The following is a 19,405-nucleotide window of genomic DNA, read 5'->3' as shown; positions in this document are numbered from 1 at the left end:
AGCACTGCGTGGACTTTTTGACTTCTTTCCTTTCACAGATCATTTCCATCCCTGGAGCATTCATCAGTAACTCATTAGTTCTTGTACCTGAAATATCTTGTAAAAGGAAAGGACAAAGGACATACAGTGTCTGAGCTCATGGATATAAAATGTCCACTCAGTCCAATCAAATCTGATAAGTTATGGTCGAATAAAGCTATAGAGAGCAGCTAATAAATTATTCAAATTAGCAGACATAAATAGATAAAAAGGACAAACATTATTTATAATAGCAGTGTATAATGGTAGCACTGATTTATATTGCAGTAGAATAACCTACACCGGATTCATGTGGCAGAAGACAAGGAGAAAAATTCATGAGATATTTCCAAGAATTATGATTTCAATTAAGAATCAGATGGTCTATCATTAAAGTCATGAGCGATTAGAACATGTATTAGGAAATAGCCAGGGTCCTATACTATCCTCAAAATTGATTGGGACTTAGACTGTCCCCAAAGGCATGCATTACTCATGTAGATTCAGAACATGATATGTAGGTATGGGATCAGAACCAGCATTGTCATAAGAGTCTAAATTTCCTTCAGAAAGAGTTTTATGTACCTTTGAATTGGACAGCCCAGTTGGAGTCTAACAATCCCATTTATCTCTTTTACATTTTATATGGACCAATTCTGGACAACGTAATTATTAGTGTACCTTAGTGCTTTGAATGTCTCTAAGGGCTGGCATCCTGTGTACTCATTGGCCTGCATTTTGGCTGGGAGAAGGTAAGAATTCTCATCTATGAATTAGCAAAAATAATTCTACATTTTTCATTTATCATAATGATTTAAAGAAATTACTCAAATCAGTTAATATTGGTGGAAAAGGGCAAATCCATTTGGAGAAAGTAAAGACTAGGAGCAGCTGAATAAAGTAGATGAAGTAGATGGGAAGAAGTATCTGGATATATAAAAGGACATCTACACACACAGCACAGGAGTCAGGGCTGAGGACTCTGGTGCCAGAGTGTTTGTGTTCACATTTACAGATGGACTGTCACTGCCAAGAAGTGCGTGACATTGACTACACTCCTTGTGCTCCAGTGCTCTGTGCAACGCCCACCGCAAAGTGTTGTGTGGTAAGGACTAAACGTGATAGGTACAGGTGACATACAGGTGGACCAAGGTGTTAATAGAGTTAAGGTCCTTGCAACTATACTTCATATAGTTTTTTTTTTTTTTTTTTTTTTTTTTTTTTTTTTTTTTAGTTTTGCCATTGTTAAAAAGTAAAATTCATTTTATAAGTGAGATACAAAACATTGCATAGTCTATACAGTTTCCAAGACTCCAGGAAGTTATTATGCTAGGAAACACAATCATATGAATAGAAACAGGTCAAAATTTAAATGTAGTCTTAGCTTGCCACAAAAGGTGCCTTTTCAGTTTTCCCAACATTTCTCTACGTTATTTGATCCACTGCATTTGCACTTTCCTCTTTAAAATGGGTGTGGGGATGTTGATGATGAAGTGAGCAATAATCCCCAAGTCCTTTTTTTACCTCAAGCTCTTCAGTGTAGCTGGTTACAACTAGAGACTTGAATCGTGTGCTCATTTAATCCTCAGTTGTAAAGCCATTTCTGTCCATACGCAGACATTTAAAACTTCATACTCCAATTAATAGAAACAAAGTCACAGAATTTAAAAGTTACTCTTCTATTTATCCCTGTGTGAATAAAGCACTAGATTAAAAAATACATTGTCCTTGAATTCTCTTTTAATGCCTTTTTGCAAGTACAAGTCTAGTGACTATGAAAATTCTTAACTACTACTGCTATGCTTTCTATGAAAAGTAGAAATCTATGCTTCAGCTGCCACCTTCCCTAGTGCTGAAAGAATGAGCAATATTACCTCATGTAATATTACTGCAGTACTGATCTGACTTATGGAAACCTCGACTTGCCCGATAGCATCTGAGAATAGATAAAATGAAACAAGGGCCATTAAAAAGAAACACATTTAACCCTTTTAACCAAACATATAGTAATACATTATGAAGTTCTGATGGGGGAGTTTTGTTGGCAATGTATATAGAAGAGGAAGCTAAACCTTAGAGCACACTGAAGGTTTCTTTATCTGTCTCTCTATTCCACAGCATTCCAAAAGTTACCACCATACACAGGGAGTTCACAGACTTTCTCTTTTTTCATTACATTTCTTCACTATCACGTTTTATCTGTTGTTCAGAATCTCATTGTAATAGATTATTAAGATCCTTGCAAAAAGATTCATTTTAATATTTGTTGAGAGCTTGTTATATTCAAGGGAGTATGTTAGCTTATTTTAAAATTTTTAGCTACATTTATTTGTGTGTGTGTGTGCCACAGCTGGCATGTAGTCTGAGGATAATCTGAGGAAGTCAGCTCTCTCCTTCCACTTTGTGGGACCTGGGAATTGAACTCATGTTAGGCTTGGTGACAGATGTCTGTGGCGAATGCTGAGCTCTTGCCAGTCCATGTTAAAGTTTTAAAATAATTTTTAGGTTGAATAGCATTAGGGACTATTTATATTTTTTTATATTTAGAGGATGACATTTTAATTTAAATACCAAAGAGGATAACATATCTTTAAAAAGGTCATACTACAAAATGGAGCATGCAACCGATTTTACATGTTTGCTGGTTGATAATGGGTGACATAAGTAGTTCGATATAGTTATTGTTGAGTGTGTTGTTTTAAATGGCATTAGAAGCAACTGTTCAAAATATCTTCATTTTCTTGTTTCAACAAAAAATGGAAATAAGTTTTGTATATGCGATCTAATGCACAGCTTTCAAATTCTATTAAATATATCAAGTTTACACAAAGCCAAATGTATGAAAAGGGATCTTTTAAAAAAAACTTTATTTGAGAAAGGAAGAGACTTATAACAGAAGGCAAGAAGGGAAACATACAAACAATATATTTACAACACAAAACAAGAGATCACCTCAAAGGGTGTAAATCATAATAAATACAGTAGATCTTAGAAGACATTGATTAGTTAATTCTAAAGTTAGTTATGTCCAGCTTTTCTTTTTACTGGTTCCAGGTAGTTTCTTGACTAAATTCAAAGACTATCAAATTCAAACAATTAACGTCCACCAAATATACTGATGAAGTTCTCTCAAATGACATTATAAAAAATAGGGTTTTTTTTTTGTTGTTTGTGATCACATATCTTTGAAGTAGTATTATACAAAAGTCTGCTCAGCCACATGTTCCTCCCCAAATAAAATGTATTTTAAAAGATGCACTATCCCTTTTTTTTATGAGATTGAAAAAAGAATTTGAAGAAATGAATATTTATGAGATGGAAAAATATACAATTTTATCTTAGGCATGCCATAATTTTAATGCAAAACAACTGACAAAAGTCATTTTAATATGAAGGAATATGTTAACCCAAACATATTGGTGATAGGGAGAGTTGCCTATTAGAACTATGTGACAAATTATCAGAAGGACTTTCATTATGTGGAAAAACTTTTAAGTTTCTAATTCTAGTTATGTTAATTTAATTCAAATGGAGACTTTTTAAAAAAGGATAATGTATCTTTAGCAGGAACATTTTAAAAGAAATAGTTTTAAATGTCACAGCAAAAAATGTAAACAACACGTGCCAATAACATACAGTTGAACAAAGTCTATATTTGGCAAAAGTGCTATGTCTCCCTGAAACAGGATACTACACCTTAAAATACCATGGATTAAGAAATATAAATATTTTAATAGAGAAAAAAATGTCATGAAGATTCTAGGTCAATTTGGATTATCCATATTAAATGTGTCTTAATGCAGCTCACGTTTAACTAGCTTAACAAAAGTTAACCTGTAAAACAAGGCAAACATACCAAAAGGGAATATTAAAGAAATGTTCCAGAGGATAGCTTCCATTTAAGGATTTCCCTACTAATGGTGTGATTTTCTGAGACAATAAATCAATTCATAGAACACTCTTGTAAAACAGAAACACTAGAATGCTATCCTTGGATTCCTTTGCCTACATGCTCCCCCCCACCCCCCTTGTGAATCACCTGGACTTCCTGTTTCCGCAAATCATTTCCTGTCCTTGCTTTTCTGTAGAACAGCAGGAACTTCACGAGGAACTGACTCAAAGAAACATTATCTCCTTTTGCCTTCAAAGTTGTTTGTATCTTTAGATCATCAAAGGACATAGTCCTTCTGGAGGTGCATTATACATTAGCAGATTATTCTGTTAAATCCAACATTCATGATTTATTATTTGCCAAAACAATATGATGTATGCCATGGAACTGTATTCAAGAGATCCTAAAGCTATCAGCTATAAATGTGAGTCATCCTCTTGTAAAACTGGTTTTAATTTGATAGCAGGTGGTAGCCATACTGTGCTTTTTGCAGCTGTCCATACATCATGGAATCTGATTAGGCCACCTTGCTGTACATTCCTTCTCACCAACATTTGCATCAGCTCCATTTGATCTTTTTAAGTACATAATGTCAGCAAATTACAGAAGGTTTAAGTAAACTGTGCAGTGCTATATCAGACATAATGTCATGTTCAAATACAGAACTTCAGTTTGCATCTCTACTTAGAACCACCTGAACTGGTAAGATTTTCAGTTGTAATCTACACTATAACCTAGAGCTATTGGCATATTGGCATGGTGACCACAATATTTCCACTTAACAAAAAATAGAGAGAGAGAGAGGGACAGAGAGAGAGAGAGAGAGAGAGAGAGAGAGAGAGAGAGAGAGAGAGAGGAAAAGGGGGCGGGGCAGACTACCTTCAACTGTGTTCAAGACTGTAGTATGGTACAATATGTACAGTCATATGAAAACTGAGTTCTTTATGTTACAAAACATCAAATCTAATAGAATGGTTCATTAACCAGGCTGGGAGACTATATTTTGTACTTACAGACCTCAGCAGATAAAACTACAAACAACAGTGAGTTCATTTTTTTTCTAGAAGTGACTGTTGTATCAGGCTTTGAGATGGACCTCAAGCCTATTGATTACGTGGATATTATATAGCATATTTTTAGTGTAACAGGCATATTCTTACCAGTGAAGGTTCAATGAAACCTTGATACTCACTCACAGATAAGTATAGAGCGATGCTTTATATAGAAAAAAATTCATTTTACCTGTTTTAGAATTCTTTATCACTAAAATCAGAGAGAGAGATAAGCTGATAGGGAAGAGTAAGCATTTACCCAAATCTGCAGCCTATTTTGTATTCAAATAATGACTTTAATTACAAATCCTGGAGCTAAATCTTTGCCTATTACCTGTTGCACAAAAGCAGCCTGCTCCCCACACTCCATTTGCTGTATCTGAGCATCGTCATCGCTGTCCACAGGCTCCTCCTTGACCTTCACAGCCCCAACTTGTCCCAGTGTGTCCTCCACACAGACACTGCTGTCGCTCCTAGTGCTGTTGTCCTTAGAGCTTGCTCTGTCTTCCATGGATTGGTCCCCCTGAAGCTCCTCCTCTGCTTCTTCAAGGTGGCTGCCCGGTTGCTTCAGTTGTTCAATAGATTTCGAGAGCAGCTAAAAGAGAGTGTTCAGGAGTTCAAAAGTCAATAGTTCCTGATGCAACACATTCAAGTTATACTCTCAATTTTAATAACTCAACTCATGCTAGAAACGACTGGAAACATGAGGAGGAAAGGGCAAATAAGTCATATCCACAGATGCTGTGAAACTCTTTTCACAAGGACATGTTGCAGAACAGTCCTCTTAATACAAACTTGAGAATAGTACTTTTCTCGAGGAAGGATGCAGTTAGTGTAGAAACGCCTCAAATTCACATTTCAGTAAATGTTAACGGCTATAAGAGCCCCAAGATAAATGGTACTAGTGCTTTATAACAAATTCACTAGTATTCATATGATCAAATTATGGCAATATTAAAGAAAGAGAATTGGAAAATACACAAATATTCATTGTGGAGGTCTGAAGTTTGAAAGTCAATGATCTTTAACATTTGGAAGGTATATTATTTTATGAATATATCCAAACAAAATTAAATAGGAGTTAAACACAGTATTAGATTTCAAATAAAAACATATTTAGACATTTTTGTTGTTGTAAATAAAATAATGTGTAGCCTTTTTAAAAACGTGACTGATGATACAACTAACTTAACTATGGAGAAAAACCCACAGAATCAAGCTTAAAAATGGATTTGAATCTTCACATGCTATCATCTGACAATGGACTTCTTGCTTCATCTCACAATGATCCTATTGATTCTATAAAGATTTCAACCTGTGTTTTCCAGGATGGTTGGAGTTGGGGGTAAGTCAATGTATGTGTAACCAGCTTGCCAATCATCATAGTTAGCAGTGTAATTTTAATATGATCATGGAAAATAAAACTACAAATTATTCTGCATAAAAATGTAAGTTCATCTCACGTTCATACATAACTAGGTTTAAATATATAAACAGGTTTTAATGTTTGACTACAGTATTACCAAAAGTTTGAAGGGCATCTTTTTAGATGTTGTGTGTTCAATCTTGAGTAGTCCTGAACTTGCAGATACATCTCTTAATTTAACTGGAGGAATGCATATTGGGAATTTTCATTAATTTGTTTCAACAATTGTTTATTTAGTGCCAATTAGCTTCAAGACACTGGTAATGATTGAAAACATGGGCAGGCCTTGCCTTCTATAAACTCATGTTTTAGTATTATAAAGAAATCAGGAAGATACATTTTTACATCATTTTATGTATGAAATATTACATATTTTTATATGAAAGAAGACCTTTAAAGAAAAAAAAAACACTGGGTGTTATACTAGCACCCTGTATTTACAGGCAGCTACTGGATGGAGTGAGATGGCATGAGAAAATTGCTGGGAAGTTGTGTTTGGGATGAAGGCTGAAAAGCAGGAAACCATCCTAAAAAGATTTTGGAGAAAATGGCACAGCTCATACAATATTTTGGAGGAGAATAAGAATGTACAGACATGAACTATAATACAATAAGACCCAAATATCTCCAAGCTAATCAGAGATGATCAAGAAGAGAGAATGCATACCAATTAAAAGCCATATCGGATTTTCTTAAAAGAAAGAAAATTTCTATATTCATTTCCTTTGTGCTGAAAATTTAATTACTATTAATTCTGGGCAGTCGGTATGAGGAGAAAATTCCTCCCACCATGCTTACAACATATTTAAGTGCATTTTAGAAAACTATTTTCTGTTCAATTGTCCTAGCTTGGACCACTAATCGGCAATTTCTGTCTTAAATACATAATTGTTTGCACACTGCTGGGAGTTTGAAGAATAAACACCACCACAGTTCTAAACTCTGATTATGTAGCCGTAGAAACACATGTCCTGCAGTTTTGGGGAAAAGAACATGTAGGACAATAGAAAATGAGAGGGAAAATGCTTACTGTAAGAAAATCATTGCATACTCTTCAGAGAAATGCCACTGAACAGCTCTGTGGTGTTTAGTATTGCTAGCCAGTCCATGTTAGAGGAGCTTTTTGAGGAGAAAAGACTGATTCAGGAAAATGAGAGGAAAGGTCAAGGGCCCTCCAAGAAAATATTAACAAGAAAATGACTGACATTTTTTTTTCTTAACAAAAGCTCAATGAATCATGGAAAACCCCCACATGACAACACATCTTCACTGGAAAAGTGACTGGAAGGCGCTGGCTTGTCAGAAAATGCTGAAAGAGAGGCCCAGGGACACTGGTCCGGCTGAACATCACACAAGTGTTCAATGTTGCCAGCAACAGCTTCATGGGGATAGCAAATATAAGCGAAGGTGTGGGGTATGTGGCCAAGGACAGAAGTAACAGCTACAGCTACGTGTCAGAGGCTGGCCAGATAGTCCACAGCTCATGAGATTTCCTGCCAGAGTTCCCTGCTTAAGGGAGGGCAACTCTGAGCAGCCTTCTGGATCCACTCCTTTCCCGTCAGTAGTTCTGAGAATGTTCTTATGGCAGCCATACTCTAACAACTCATGGTTCCTCTAAACCATATTTCCACTGCCCTTCCTCAGGTGTTTGCTTCCTACCTTGCAGGACAAAGTCAGCTTGCACTTTTGGCTCCCATGCTGTCTTTTATGTGGGTTGTATTGGATGTATGCTATGCTTGGCGTTTTCTTCTGCAGATAAAACAATACCCCATTGCCATTCTGAAGTAGAGTCGGGTGGTCTCTGTCTTCCCAGTCAACTCACCCAACCCTTGGTCCCTGTCTCTCTTCTCATACCATTTTCTTCTTTTCCTGCTGGTACGCTTGCTTGTTACACTACTCAAAAAAAATATATACAAGGATGCAAAGACTATCTCAGGACTGTTTATAGTCTGGGACAACACTGTTTTGGCTGTTACAGTGAACAGAACATTTGCCCCCTATCTCAGCCAAGTCCTTGGCTTACGTCCTGTATCCCAACATCTTCCACTGTCTTCCATTTCCTCATGAATTTTTCCTCTCTTCTGGGCTATTCTCATCTTAATGTTTTCAGTAACAACATCCATCTGGAAGAAACACCTTGCCTTCCACCATTATATATCTCCCTTCACAGCATAACCTGAATTCCCTCTCTCTGCTTTTACTTTTTCTTCTTCAGTCTATGTTAATCAGGGTTCCATGCATACCATTTGAACTGACTCTTTCTTGTTAACAACACGGAGGCAAATTCAGGTGGGCATTATAAAAGTGGTTTTTGTTGTTGTTGCTGCTATGCAGATATTGCTTTATTTAGTCTTCAACCAACCCAGTGAGCTGAACCCTAACATTCTCTTTACACACAAGAACATGGAGGCTCAGGTTGGTTAAACGCCACCCCCAGAGGACAAGTAGTGACTAGAAAAGAGTTTTTTTTTTTTTAATTTTTACTTATGATGTATGTGTCTGTCATGATGGGCATGCAATGTATGTGGGTGACAGAGGAGTGCATTAAGTTGGATCCTGTGGAACTGGAGATACAGATGTGTGTGAGGTGGCCAAGCATGAGACAGGGACTGCAAACTGAACATGAGTCCTGGGATCCAAAGCTGAATCCCTCTGGAAGCACAGCAAGTGTTATTGACCATTGAGTCATCTCTCTACTGCCTGCCCTCGCCCCTATCCTCCGTGGCCATTTAAACTGGTATTGGCAAGTATCAAGGAGGGCAGAATGATAGAGTCCAACAGCATGCCAGTCACACCACCCAGGACATGAGGACACTGTGTTCTCTAGTGCTGATCAATAGTACTATTTACTAGAATAGAATTTCTCATCAATGGTAAGTGTGTCAAAGTAAACTCAGTTGTGATCATAGAACCTCCTGGAATTTGACTTTTCGTGTGTTTCTGAGATCAGGAAAATACCCCGAGATCGTCTCATCTAGTCCAACTGGTTCGGCATTCACAAATTCATTGACATAGATACATACATGACATTGCAGGAGAAACAGTGCCACTTGCTCCAGTGACTTCCCTCACTTCGCCTCTATTTCTGAGGTCTTAGCATGAAGGGAAGCCTAACAATGACGTTGCCATTACTTGGTCATAAAGAGCATGGTAAATGCTGTCTTTTCAAGAACAGAATTCAACAAGGGTTTGCAAAAAAAAAAAAAAAAAAAAAAAAAAATGTTTACCAAGAGAGCAGTGATTTATGGGTGGAAAACATATAGGTATGAAATGTTGCAGTTGAAAAATGTCTAACCCCATCCTAAAACTCTTACTTTATGAAGAAGAAATCTCTATTCAAAGGAAATTGTCATCCCATGATCACAAAATGTGAATTTGTGACTTCAAAGACAGAGAACATTTTATATTATTTCCCTCCTGCATCATCTTCTAAAAGTCACACTGTGATGGCGATTGAGCAATGTGAACAAGTCCAGCTGCTCGGGTGAGCTACAAACCTGCGTGTCTACCATGCTACCAAAAACGCCGAGCTATAAAATATCTAAAATGTATCATAAACCTCAAATAGCAAAGAGATAATCTGTATCCCATCTACCCCAAACCTGCTTTGCCCAAGCTTCCCCACTGAGTTAGTAACAACACCCCACTCCATGACCCACGACTACATACTTGTCTCCCTTGTATTTCCACGGCATCAGCTTGCAAGCCCACGGCAATCTCAGAAGTGCAGCTTGTGTGCTGATATTGTTCCTCATTCCTACTGCCACCCCTGCAGCCCTAAGCACTAGCATTTTTTTCCCCTGGGCTACAAGACACTCAATTCTGGGCTTCCTTCTAGGTACTCTGAGTTTTTTCAATATGGCAGCTTCAATAATCACTTCACTCTGTTAGGTAACATCCGTTCTCAACAGACAGCCATCAGGGAGCTTCCTGCCACTTTCCCAGTAACATCCAAATCTCTTAACATGCCCCAGAAGTGTTCCATAATGTAGCCCAACTTATTTCTTGTAGTGTACTATAACTTTCTATTTATGTGCTCCAAATAGCTTGGACATATGACAGTATGTGACATGCTGGCTTTTGCATGAGACACTGAAACACTGGGCTTTTCACTTCTTCACAACTGTAGGCCTGAGCTAGTGCCTTACAGAATTTACCTCAATTACTATTTTGCTAATGTATTTTTATTTGTGGCCCAGATTATTATCTGGCATTATATTATTATTTTTGTTTACAGTTACAGTTATTTGTGTTCTTACTGGAATTCAAATGTCCCAAGAGCCCAAACTGGATGTGTTTTATCATTTTACATCCAAGTAACTCTAACATTGCATGGCATCTAGCTGAAGTACAACAGATATTGGAATATGTAATGCTTAATAACAAAGCTTTCATAATCTCCCCCTCAGACTTTGATTATTCTATACATGATAAAAAAAATCTTCCTGTTTTTCATCTTCTGAGGAATAAAGGTGTTCCCTGTGAACATTCACATCACATAATCAGATAAATGGGGCATCTTGAAGCCAGTTTCACGAGACATAAATGCACAGAGGGGGTTAACTTTCACTTCTTATTTTATTTTAGGTATTTCACTAAAGCTGTTTTCATTTAAAAACTCACATTTGCCAGAGTGGAAAAATTAGCAATTAACATCAGCAAGGGAAATCTACAAACAAAAGTCACAGAGAAATTCTGCCTGCCAGGTTTGACTTATTTCAGATTTTTTAAAATGAAAAGTTACTTGGTACTATTTGTAAGTATTCAGATTATGTTGTTTTCTATGTGTTTTCTGAACTCCAAGCACAACCATTACAAAGATGGTACAGCTAACCCTTTTCTAATTTGTACTACTGCTAAGTGGCCACAGATGTGGCAAGATGTTGGCTTACTCTCAGTGGGGTGGCAGGGTCTCCCTTTGGTTGAACATCTGGAGGTGATCCCCCAGCAAAGTCAGCCTGTTGTCTTGCTGGCTAGCAAACAGGAGATGAAGCATCTGTGTGACAGATAAATGCAAGCCTGTTTGAATCTGCTGAGTTGCCATCTGTAAAGCACAGAGTGCTGTCCATCTGACACCAGGTGAGTCACTTCGATGGGGACTCCAGCTGAGATGAAGGAGGGGTGTAGCTTCTCCTCTGCCTTTAATCTGTGCACTTCCTCATCTGTCATTGTGGCCCTAAGTCTTTATACTAGTTTACTGCCATTGTGTGTGTACACAGTGAGAAAACCACAGGCAGTGAACAACCATTCTGGGTGTAGGGCCACCTATGCACAAACACAGGCTTACAGGAATATCTGTCAGGTGCAAATTCCCTGTCTTCAAGTAAGGAATTCAACTAAACTCCAATTCTTATCTATATCTCCTAGGGTTAGAGACAATAAATAATTTCATTGTTTTACAGTTCATAATAAAGCCATATATTCTATTGATAAATGATATAAATTAATTAAATACTGATTTGAAGTTCTATTGCTAACTTATCATATTACATTGCTTGGTTCCAACTCTACAAATAGAATATAAGCCTAAGTGTGTTTTCATTATAATAGCTGAAATTTAAGTTTAAATATTTCTCACACAATCCTTTATTTGCTCCCCCCCCAAACCATTCATTTATGAACCATCAATTAACAATGGTACCAAACAACATCTATTTTTGATTATTGATGATTTCCTGACATTGTGGAGGAACCCATAAAGATGGGTGTCCTGATTCAACTGTTCTACAAAGCAGCCCTCAAGCGGCTCAACACTGTTTAAAAATTCTCTCTCAAATTTTAAGACAGATTTTACTCAGGCAACCATGCGAGTCTGTCTTGTTTTTTTCCCCCTTTCTTTTAAATAAATGCAATATTCTCCTTTTGGAAAATAAGACCTTTCCCTTAAGCTCCAAGGAAACTAGACTTAAAAATAATGATAAAATTCTGTCTCAATTCACAAATAGATTAGGTATGTACTAACTGTTCTCAAAAACAGCATGCAGAATTTGGAGGACTTTCAAATCAAGAGGTGTACTTTGAGAAGCACTCCAGACTCCAGCCACAAGACACCCTGCCGTTTCACGTCTGTCCATCTCAGTGGAATCTGTGGAGCCAGAATTAAAGAGCAAGACAATGGTATCTCTAAATAGCAACTCATTTTTGACATAGTTAAATGTCCAAAATGTCATATATCCTTCCTTACTAGTTATGTGTATTAATCTAACAGACAGAGTGAACTTTTGATACATTAATTTTTATCTTTTTAATGCTCAAAGATTATCCAAACAATGCCCGCAATGAAGACACCTGGTTCTCAGAACACCTTAACATTCCAGAGGTTCCTCCTTTCTAGAAAGAAGGCTCAAAACATCCTCCCTTTAGCTTCTCATAGAACTGTGTTAGCAAAAGTAATATATTTTACTATGTGGAAATCACATTTCAGTAAAAAGCTTGATCATCAACTGTAATATTGTTCCAAAGAGAAAAGAAGGCCTGCTTCATGGTGGACGGAAATGCATATGAAGGCGTTGGAGCAGAATATGGTGGCTTGGCTTACAATGAAGTTTTTTTATGGATAGGGAGGCAGGTTCTATAATGTGTGCTGTGGAAACATCCTACCACTTGCACACAACCATTTTATTAATGGAATAAGGAAAACAGAACTATAGTGCTGTCTAAGAATACGCATGCTGTGGCTTGCGTAGGGATTGCATGTTTATAGAGCTCTAGCTGGATCATCCTCTCAAACCATCCTTCCTCTAAGCCTCTGGTGTTTGTTCACTAGAGAATGATGGGGCGCAACGTGGAATACTCTAACCAACATTGCGGTGCTTCCAAATAATTACACGAGGCCTCAGACACCTCCCTCGGAGGGAGGTAGACCCATTTTTACAGTTCATGTGGGTGCCTGTGTTCTACACAACCATCTTACAAATATCAGTTTATTGGTCTATGTGTCACTCAAGGAAAAGATAAGGCTTTCTTTATTTTCACTTATGCTATGTACCACCATTGTTGTAAGTAGGCTAAATCTTTTGTAGAATTGAGGTTTTTAATGCCTGGATGATTCAATTATTAGTGAACAGTTGAAGGAATATGTGGGGTGGAAGATTGCAGATCTGAGTGAGATTCATCCTAGGGAAACAGGAATATTTTAGAACACATGACAGTTCGGGATCCTACAACCCCTCAGGTTTGAAAAGGCGTTTATAGAAAGAGCTAAGGGCTACAGAAAAAGTGGAACTAAACTTGGGGAGTTAAAAGCAACTCAAACACTAAGAAATAAACTGCTGGACATTTATTGTTCTCAGTTCTATAGGTCAATTAAGCTATATTAAACCATATCAAGACTTGGTTATTTCAGTCTGTCAAATGAAACTATGTGTCAAAGTTGAGAAGCAACCAAATTAGTTAGCAGTGTTCTCCTTTTAACCTGCCTAGAATCAGCATCAGCCAAGCTAGACACACGGACTCCTTCCCCAGACAGTCTCCTTTCCCGTGGTATATTACCTCATAGTCCTATTAAGCTATTTTTTTCATTCAGTAAAAGTACTTCTGGGTAGATTAAAAGTGCAGATTGAAAAATAAATGTTGAGGCCCCTCCCTTGACCCTGCAGCTAGGAAAGCATCGCTGGAGATTTTTATGAAGAGTAGTCATTAATCCACTGGAAGAGTCATATAGCTTCATGTCCAAACACAAGATTTCATCATATCTAATAATAAAGCAACAAGCAATTTTCTGTATATTATAAACAATCAAGTTGTAATTACACATTGAAATGCTTTTATATAAATTTTGCATGGTGATGTAAGCTGGTTTTGTAGCATAAGTGGATTTTTTTTAAAGCACACTACATACCTACAAGGATCTATTTATATTGACCTAATCATATCAAAACAGAATCAATTTAAGAGAAAAGTCAAAGTTTCTTTTATAAACTTCAATAGATAGATAAATAATCGAGGGGGATTTTTACTGTAATAAAAACTGCCTTCAATGTGTGCGAATTTTTTGAAGATACTATCCATCTAATGGGCAAAATGTAATCCCAAATTGGTGATTAAAAGACTCTTCATGAAAACAAGCTGTCAGCTGGATAGAGAGAAATGAATCCTGACAAGAGTAATGCCTACTTTCCTAAATGAAAGCGCTGTTCAAGTTTCTGCTCATCAGGTTTTTAAGACTCAAAACAAGGCATTTTCCAACCACCCATAGAGGAGATGCCAACATTTGCATTTCAGTATGAAGCAGGATGAAGTCAGTCAACTTTCAGCTTTGGACTTGCTCAGAACTCCTGTAAGAAGATGGTCTGTCCAACATAAAACACGGTCATGTGGCAGCATGCATTCAAGAGGGAAGCACAGTGTGATCCAGCTGCAGCTGAGCTCGGCACCATGCTCACATGATCCATCTGGGAGCCTTGCTCCAACAAGACACCCACAAGGCCACAGATGAGGACTGCCAAGCATGTGAGTACCTGAATGGAAGGCAATATAAAGAAAGCTAGAAGCAATGTGGGAAAATAGCATTTCTTCATCCTAGCAAATCTAAAGCAACACACACACAATCATAGGGTGACCTTGCTTTTTAAAATATTTGCCTGTATTGCTCTGAAATATGAGATCTGTAGCTCTGTGACATAAAATCATCTGCTTAGTGACAGGAACCCGACTGAAGTCATTCACACAACAGTTGAGAACAGACTCTAGCTCTGTGGACAGGAAGCACTTGTAACTTGCTTAACTCGGTGAAATCCCTGGAAAACTAATATTCTTGCTGGTTGTTGAGGGGATAATGCCTAGAAACATACTGGCAAGAAGATTTCTGCTCACGGTAGACACTATAGGTAAAAGGGAGCTGGTCTATTTACTTATTAACCTTATTAAGCTATGAGGGCAGACGAAAGGGATATGCACGCCACAGAAAAGAAGCAGAGAAGAGGTACACTAGGAGAGAGAGAGGTTCAAAACAAAGATCTGAGATGGGTACAAGCCTTAAATTGTGCTTCAAATTTTAGTCTCATAAGTAATCAGAGATAGCATTATGCTTATTATAATAAACCTAATGTGAAGTACAGATTTGCTTATGAATATGAACTATGGCTTCATAAACAATGATATTTTAAGATATATACATATATATGTATATATAGATATATATGTATATATCTATATATATATGATTGTTGATCTTCAAAACAGTTTTTGTAAAATGCATGCTGTTTCCAATAGTCCAAACGGTAATCCTATATTAGCACTCAATTCAGGAAGGACATACACACACTCCACATTTGCATTTGACCACTGAGATAAAAGAATATACTTTTGGGTCGCTGAGAATACATAACTAGGGACAGGCAACGGTCATAAAACATTAGGGAGAATGGGGGCTATGTAAGACTGATTAATACAACTATAATAAAAGGAATGAGTGAAACACATACTACTTGAATTGAGGGGCAGAGGCTCTCCAAAAAGGCTAAGCAAACTCCTTATTTGCTCTGCTTTAGAGTTGAGCACAAATGTGCTTTGCCGTGCTTGTCAGAAGAGAACGTCTACCTGTTTTAATAAAGCAACACAGAACATCTGTTTGGCCTTCAATTTATTGGTCTTGTCCTAGACATGTCTTTATTATGATAAAATAGTACTCATGTCAAAATGCCTAAGTATCATGGTAATAAATAAATAATAAATGCTTATATCTAGGATGAACCTTGACACATATAAGATATCATCTCTTGAATTATACTTGCTTTTAAACACGTATTGGCTGATATCCAGCCAAAAGGAATGAGGAATGAGTAATATATTTATCACAGAGCCAGAAAAAAAATGAAAGGATGGAAAAAAGGGAAGATTATAGACACAAAATAATCAATCAAGGGAGGTAACTAATCAAATCTCAAATATTATTTCCAACATTAAGCAAATCTCAAATGTTATTCTTTTTAAAAAGTTCTATTTCCATCCTCTCATCCTCTGTTCTGCTGTTGAGCACACTGTGTTGCAATGTGAATCGCCTTCTTCTTCCTCCCTTGAAGATACTCGACGAGGATTATTAGGGCGTAAGGCAGTGTCCACCCAAAGTAAGAATTCAGTGACGGTCTGCTGAGTGTACAAGGGGAATGGCATGAGAATCCAAATACATATTAAACTTTAGATCACGTAGATTTCATGAGATGAATATTTAAAAAGCACATGTTAGAGAATGTATGGACATTTCAGTTAAAGCAGAAACTCTTGAGCAGGAATCAAATGATATTTTATTAAATCTACAACAGAATGTTGCTGCTGGGATTTGGGAGGGCAGGAGATACCAGAGATCTGATCTCTCAACCTTGAGTTGAGTCCTCAACTCTTAAGCCTAAAGGACATTCAGGAAAACCACACACCCATGATGACATGACTGCATATGTGGATTTTGTTAAGCTATATCTAAAAGCTCGTCAATGTGGGCAAATGACTGTTGTGTGTCTCTTTTCAACTTGATCGTAGTTTTATTGATGGGGGGGGCAGTGGGACTGACAACATATAAAGTGGGCTCAGGAGAAAATTGCTCATATCCTACTTTTTTTTTTTTTGGTGGTGGTGGGTCTTTTATTGACTCTTATTGACTCTCAACAGGAGAAACAAAAGCCATGTGAAACGAGGTAAAGCCAAGTGCCTTCCTCTGGTTCTCGGATAAAGAAACTCCTCTTTGTTTGTTTCTTAAGGTTTGTCAAAGCATAAAGAACCACACTATAAACATACCTATACTGGCAATAAAAATGCACAATTTTCATTTTTAAAAAACTTTCAAAAACATACAAAGAAATGATATAAGATATGATATCTGTATGGTTAAGCACCTCAACATTCTTTCTGTGGAAATAGAGTGTTCGTGCTCATGAAGAGAATGATAAATTCTTCTGAGTGAGTTTTCCCTTTGACCTGGATCTAACCTTTCTTTCAAGCTGCCTCATTAGTTGCTGGCAAACATTGCAATAAAAAATATATTTCTGGTGGCCCTTGATCATTTATAACATAATTATAAGAGGCAAATAATCTTGGAAGACACAAATACCACATGTGAATGGCACTGAAACATGGACAAAAGGTAGTTAAGTCACCAGATAGGATTGACAATATTATACTATATGTTTCATAAATTTTCCAAACATTCAGTGAAAAACTGTATCAAGTACATAGAGTGGAGGGTCCTTCTAAATTTTCTAAGAATTACTGACAATTAAACATATCATTTAAGGTTTTTACCACGAAGGCCAACTATTTAACTTGATACTAGTTTTAAAAAGGTGTTATTTAAAAATACTTATTACACTTATTTATGTGTTATTTAGTTTGTTTATATGCTTGTATGGGCACAGGTATGCACACATGTGGAGGTCAGGGGACAATGTGTTGGGATCTGTTCTCTTCCACTATCATGTGGGTCCTTGTATCTAACTCAGGTCATCAGGTGTGATAGCAAGCATATTTAAATGGATCACTTGAACATCCCAGCTATCTTTATTTTTAACTGGGTTCTCATTTCATACATTTTTCTCTAAGTACTCAAGGGAAAGAAGAGCTATAAAATGCTAAAAGTCTTAAAGGAAAAGATATTTTAAGCATGCCATTTGCACACCTACATTTTCACAGATGCTCATTTCCCGTTATGACTACTCATGAGTGAGGACCATGATTTTAGGATGCCAAGTATTTGCTCCAGTTGGAAAGGATTACATCAAGGTTCATCTACGATAATAGAAAATGACAAAATTTCTGTGCTTATTTCTTACTAATAACCATTCTAATGAAATGGGCAGAATGCAAGAAACAAATTCTCCTACAGAAACTCAGTAACTCTTGGCATTTAAGGTACAGCCAAAACCCAATATAAAGTAAATATCCTTATCACCTGGGAAGAAGGGTGAACAGTAGAAACTAACTTATTGATGGTTCTATCAGAAACACTTCATAATAAATACAGGATCAATATTTCCTTCAATATGATTTTTCTCCATTTCCTTAGACAACTGAAGACAGCTAAAATATTTTCAAAATCTAGAGGATATGCAATGTGCATATGCCACTTGATTAGACATATGGAATACATATTTGGAGTAAAGCCAACTGGAGACCTGTTTGAGTAATCTAAACACCCGAGCTGAGAGGAGCTAACATCCAGAGATCAGCTTTACACTTTGAAGTTCTCTGGCCTTCATTTTACCTAATTAAGACAAGATTTAATAATCAAACCACTGTATAAACGTATACCTCAAAGTATAGGTTTGTTTCTAATTTGGTGTAGAATTCTTAACAGACCCAAGGAATCAGCCCCACATGGGAAAGGCTGCTGATAAGATTTGCTTTGCCTATTTCTCAAATGCAAATGCCTGCTTTTCATCTTAGTTTTATCCTGAGACTGAGCTTAGCATCCGCCCATCAAAATCTCTAGTGTGATACCAAATAGAAAAATATATCCCATTAGCATCCCATCTGAGTCCGAAATAGTGGCAACTCTGGGTCATAAAACGTGAATAATAAAATACTCTACAGTTATTCATATTAAACATGTAATTTCACAGGGACATACTTAACTGATTTATCAACAGCAGAATGTATACAGTTAAGTATTTTTTTGATGGGAAAATGAGTGTCAGCAAAGAATTAGTGCACTCCAATATTAGTTTTATAAGCAAACCTAACTTCAAGACAAAGATTATAAGGTCAAAAATATGATTACAAGTCCATCGTCCTATATGAATTTCACGCAATAGGCAGTTTTTTAAAAAGGGATATGGACTCATTTTAAGTTATTCCAAAAAGCCACCAAACAAATAAACCTCACTTTACAACTATAGGTTGAACCTGTGCATTCAAGGTGATGAATACTGCAACGGGCAAAGAAGAACGTTAATTCCTTCCAGAAGACTTTGATTTGATAGAAATTAAGTTAACAAACTTAGAGAGATGATATTGCTGCCAGATGACTCACAAAGAGTATACAACAGCAGTTCTCAACCTTCCTAGGACTGCAACCCTTTAATATGG

General features: G+C 36.9%; 1 protein-coding gene across 20 annotated transcripts in view; it reads right to left on the bottom strand.

The window, feature by feature from the left end:
* Positions 1-19,405, bottom strand: part of Hdac9 (histone deacetylase 9) — an 824,691-nt gene that overhangs the window by 304,285 nt on the left and 501,001 nt on the right. For 15 of the 20 annotated variants that reach the window (XM_076941980.1, XM_076941976.1, XM_076941983.1 and 12 more), the window contains one exon: positions 5,297-5,557. The exons of 1 other annotated variant lie outside the window; for it this stretch is intronic. In XM_076941980.1, the coding sequence (XP_076798095.1) occupies positions 5,297-5,557 (261 nt within the window). Of the gene's footprint in view, positions 1-2,868; positions 5,558-19,405 lie in introns of those variants that run through there. 4 more of the 20 variants (XM_076941991.1, XM_076941989.1, XM_076941992.1 and 1 more) reach the window with 1 other exon arrangement.

Source organism: Arvicanthis niloticus, chromosome 11 (genome assembly GCF_011762505.2).
Source record: "Arvicanthis niloticus isolate mArvNil1 chromosome 11, mArvNil1.pat.X, whole genome shotgun sequence".
In the NCBI taxonomy this organism is placed as follows: domain Eukaryota; kingdom Metazoa; phylum Chordata; class Mammalia; order Rodentia; family Muridae; genus Arvicanthis; species Arvicanthis niloticus.
Note: the sequence above shows the minus strand (reverse complement) of the source record. Positions and strands in the feature narration are given on the sequence as shown.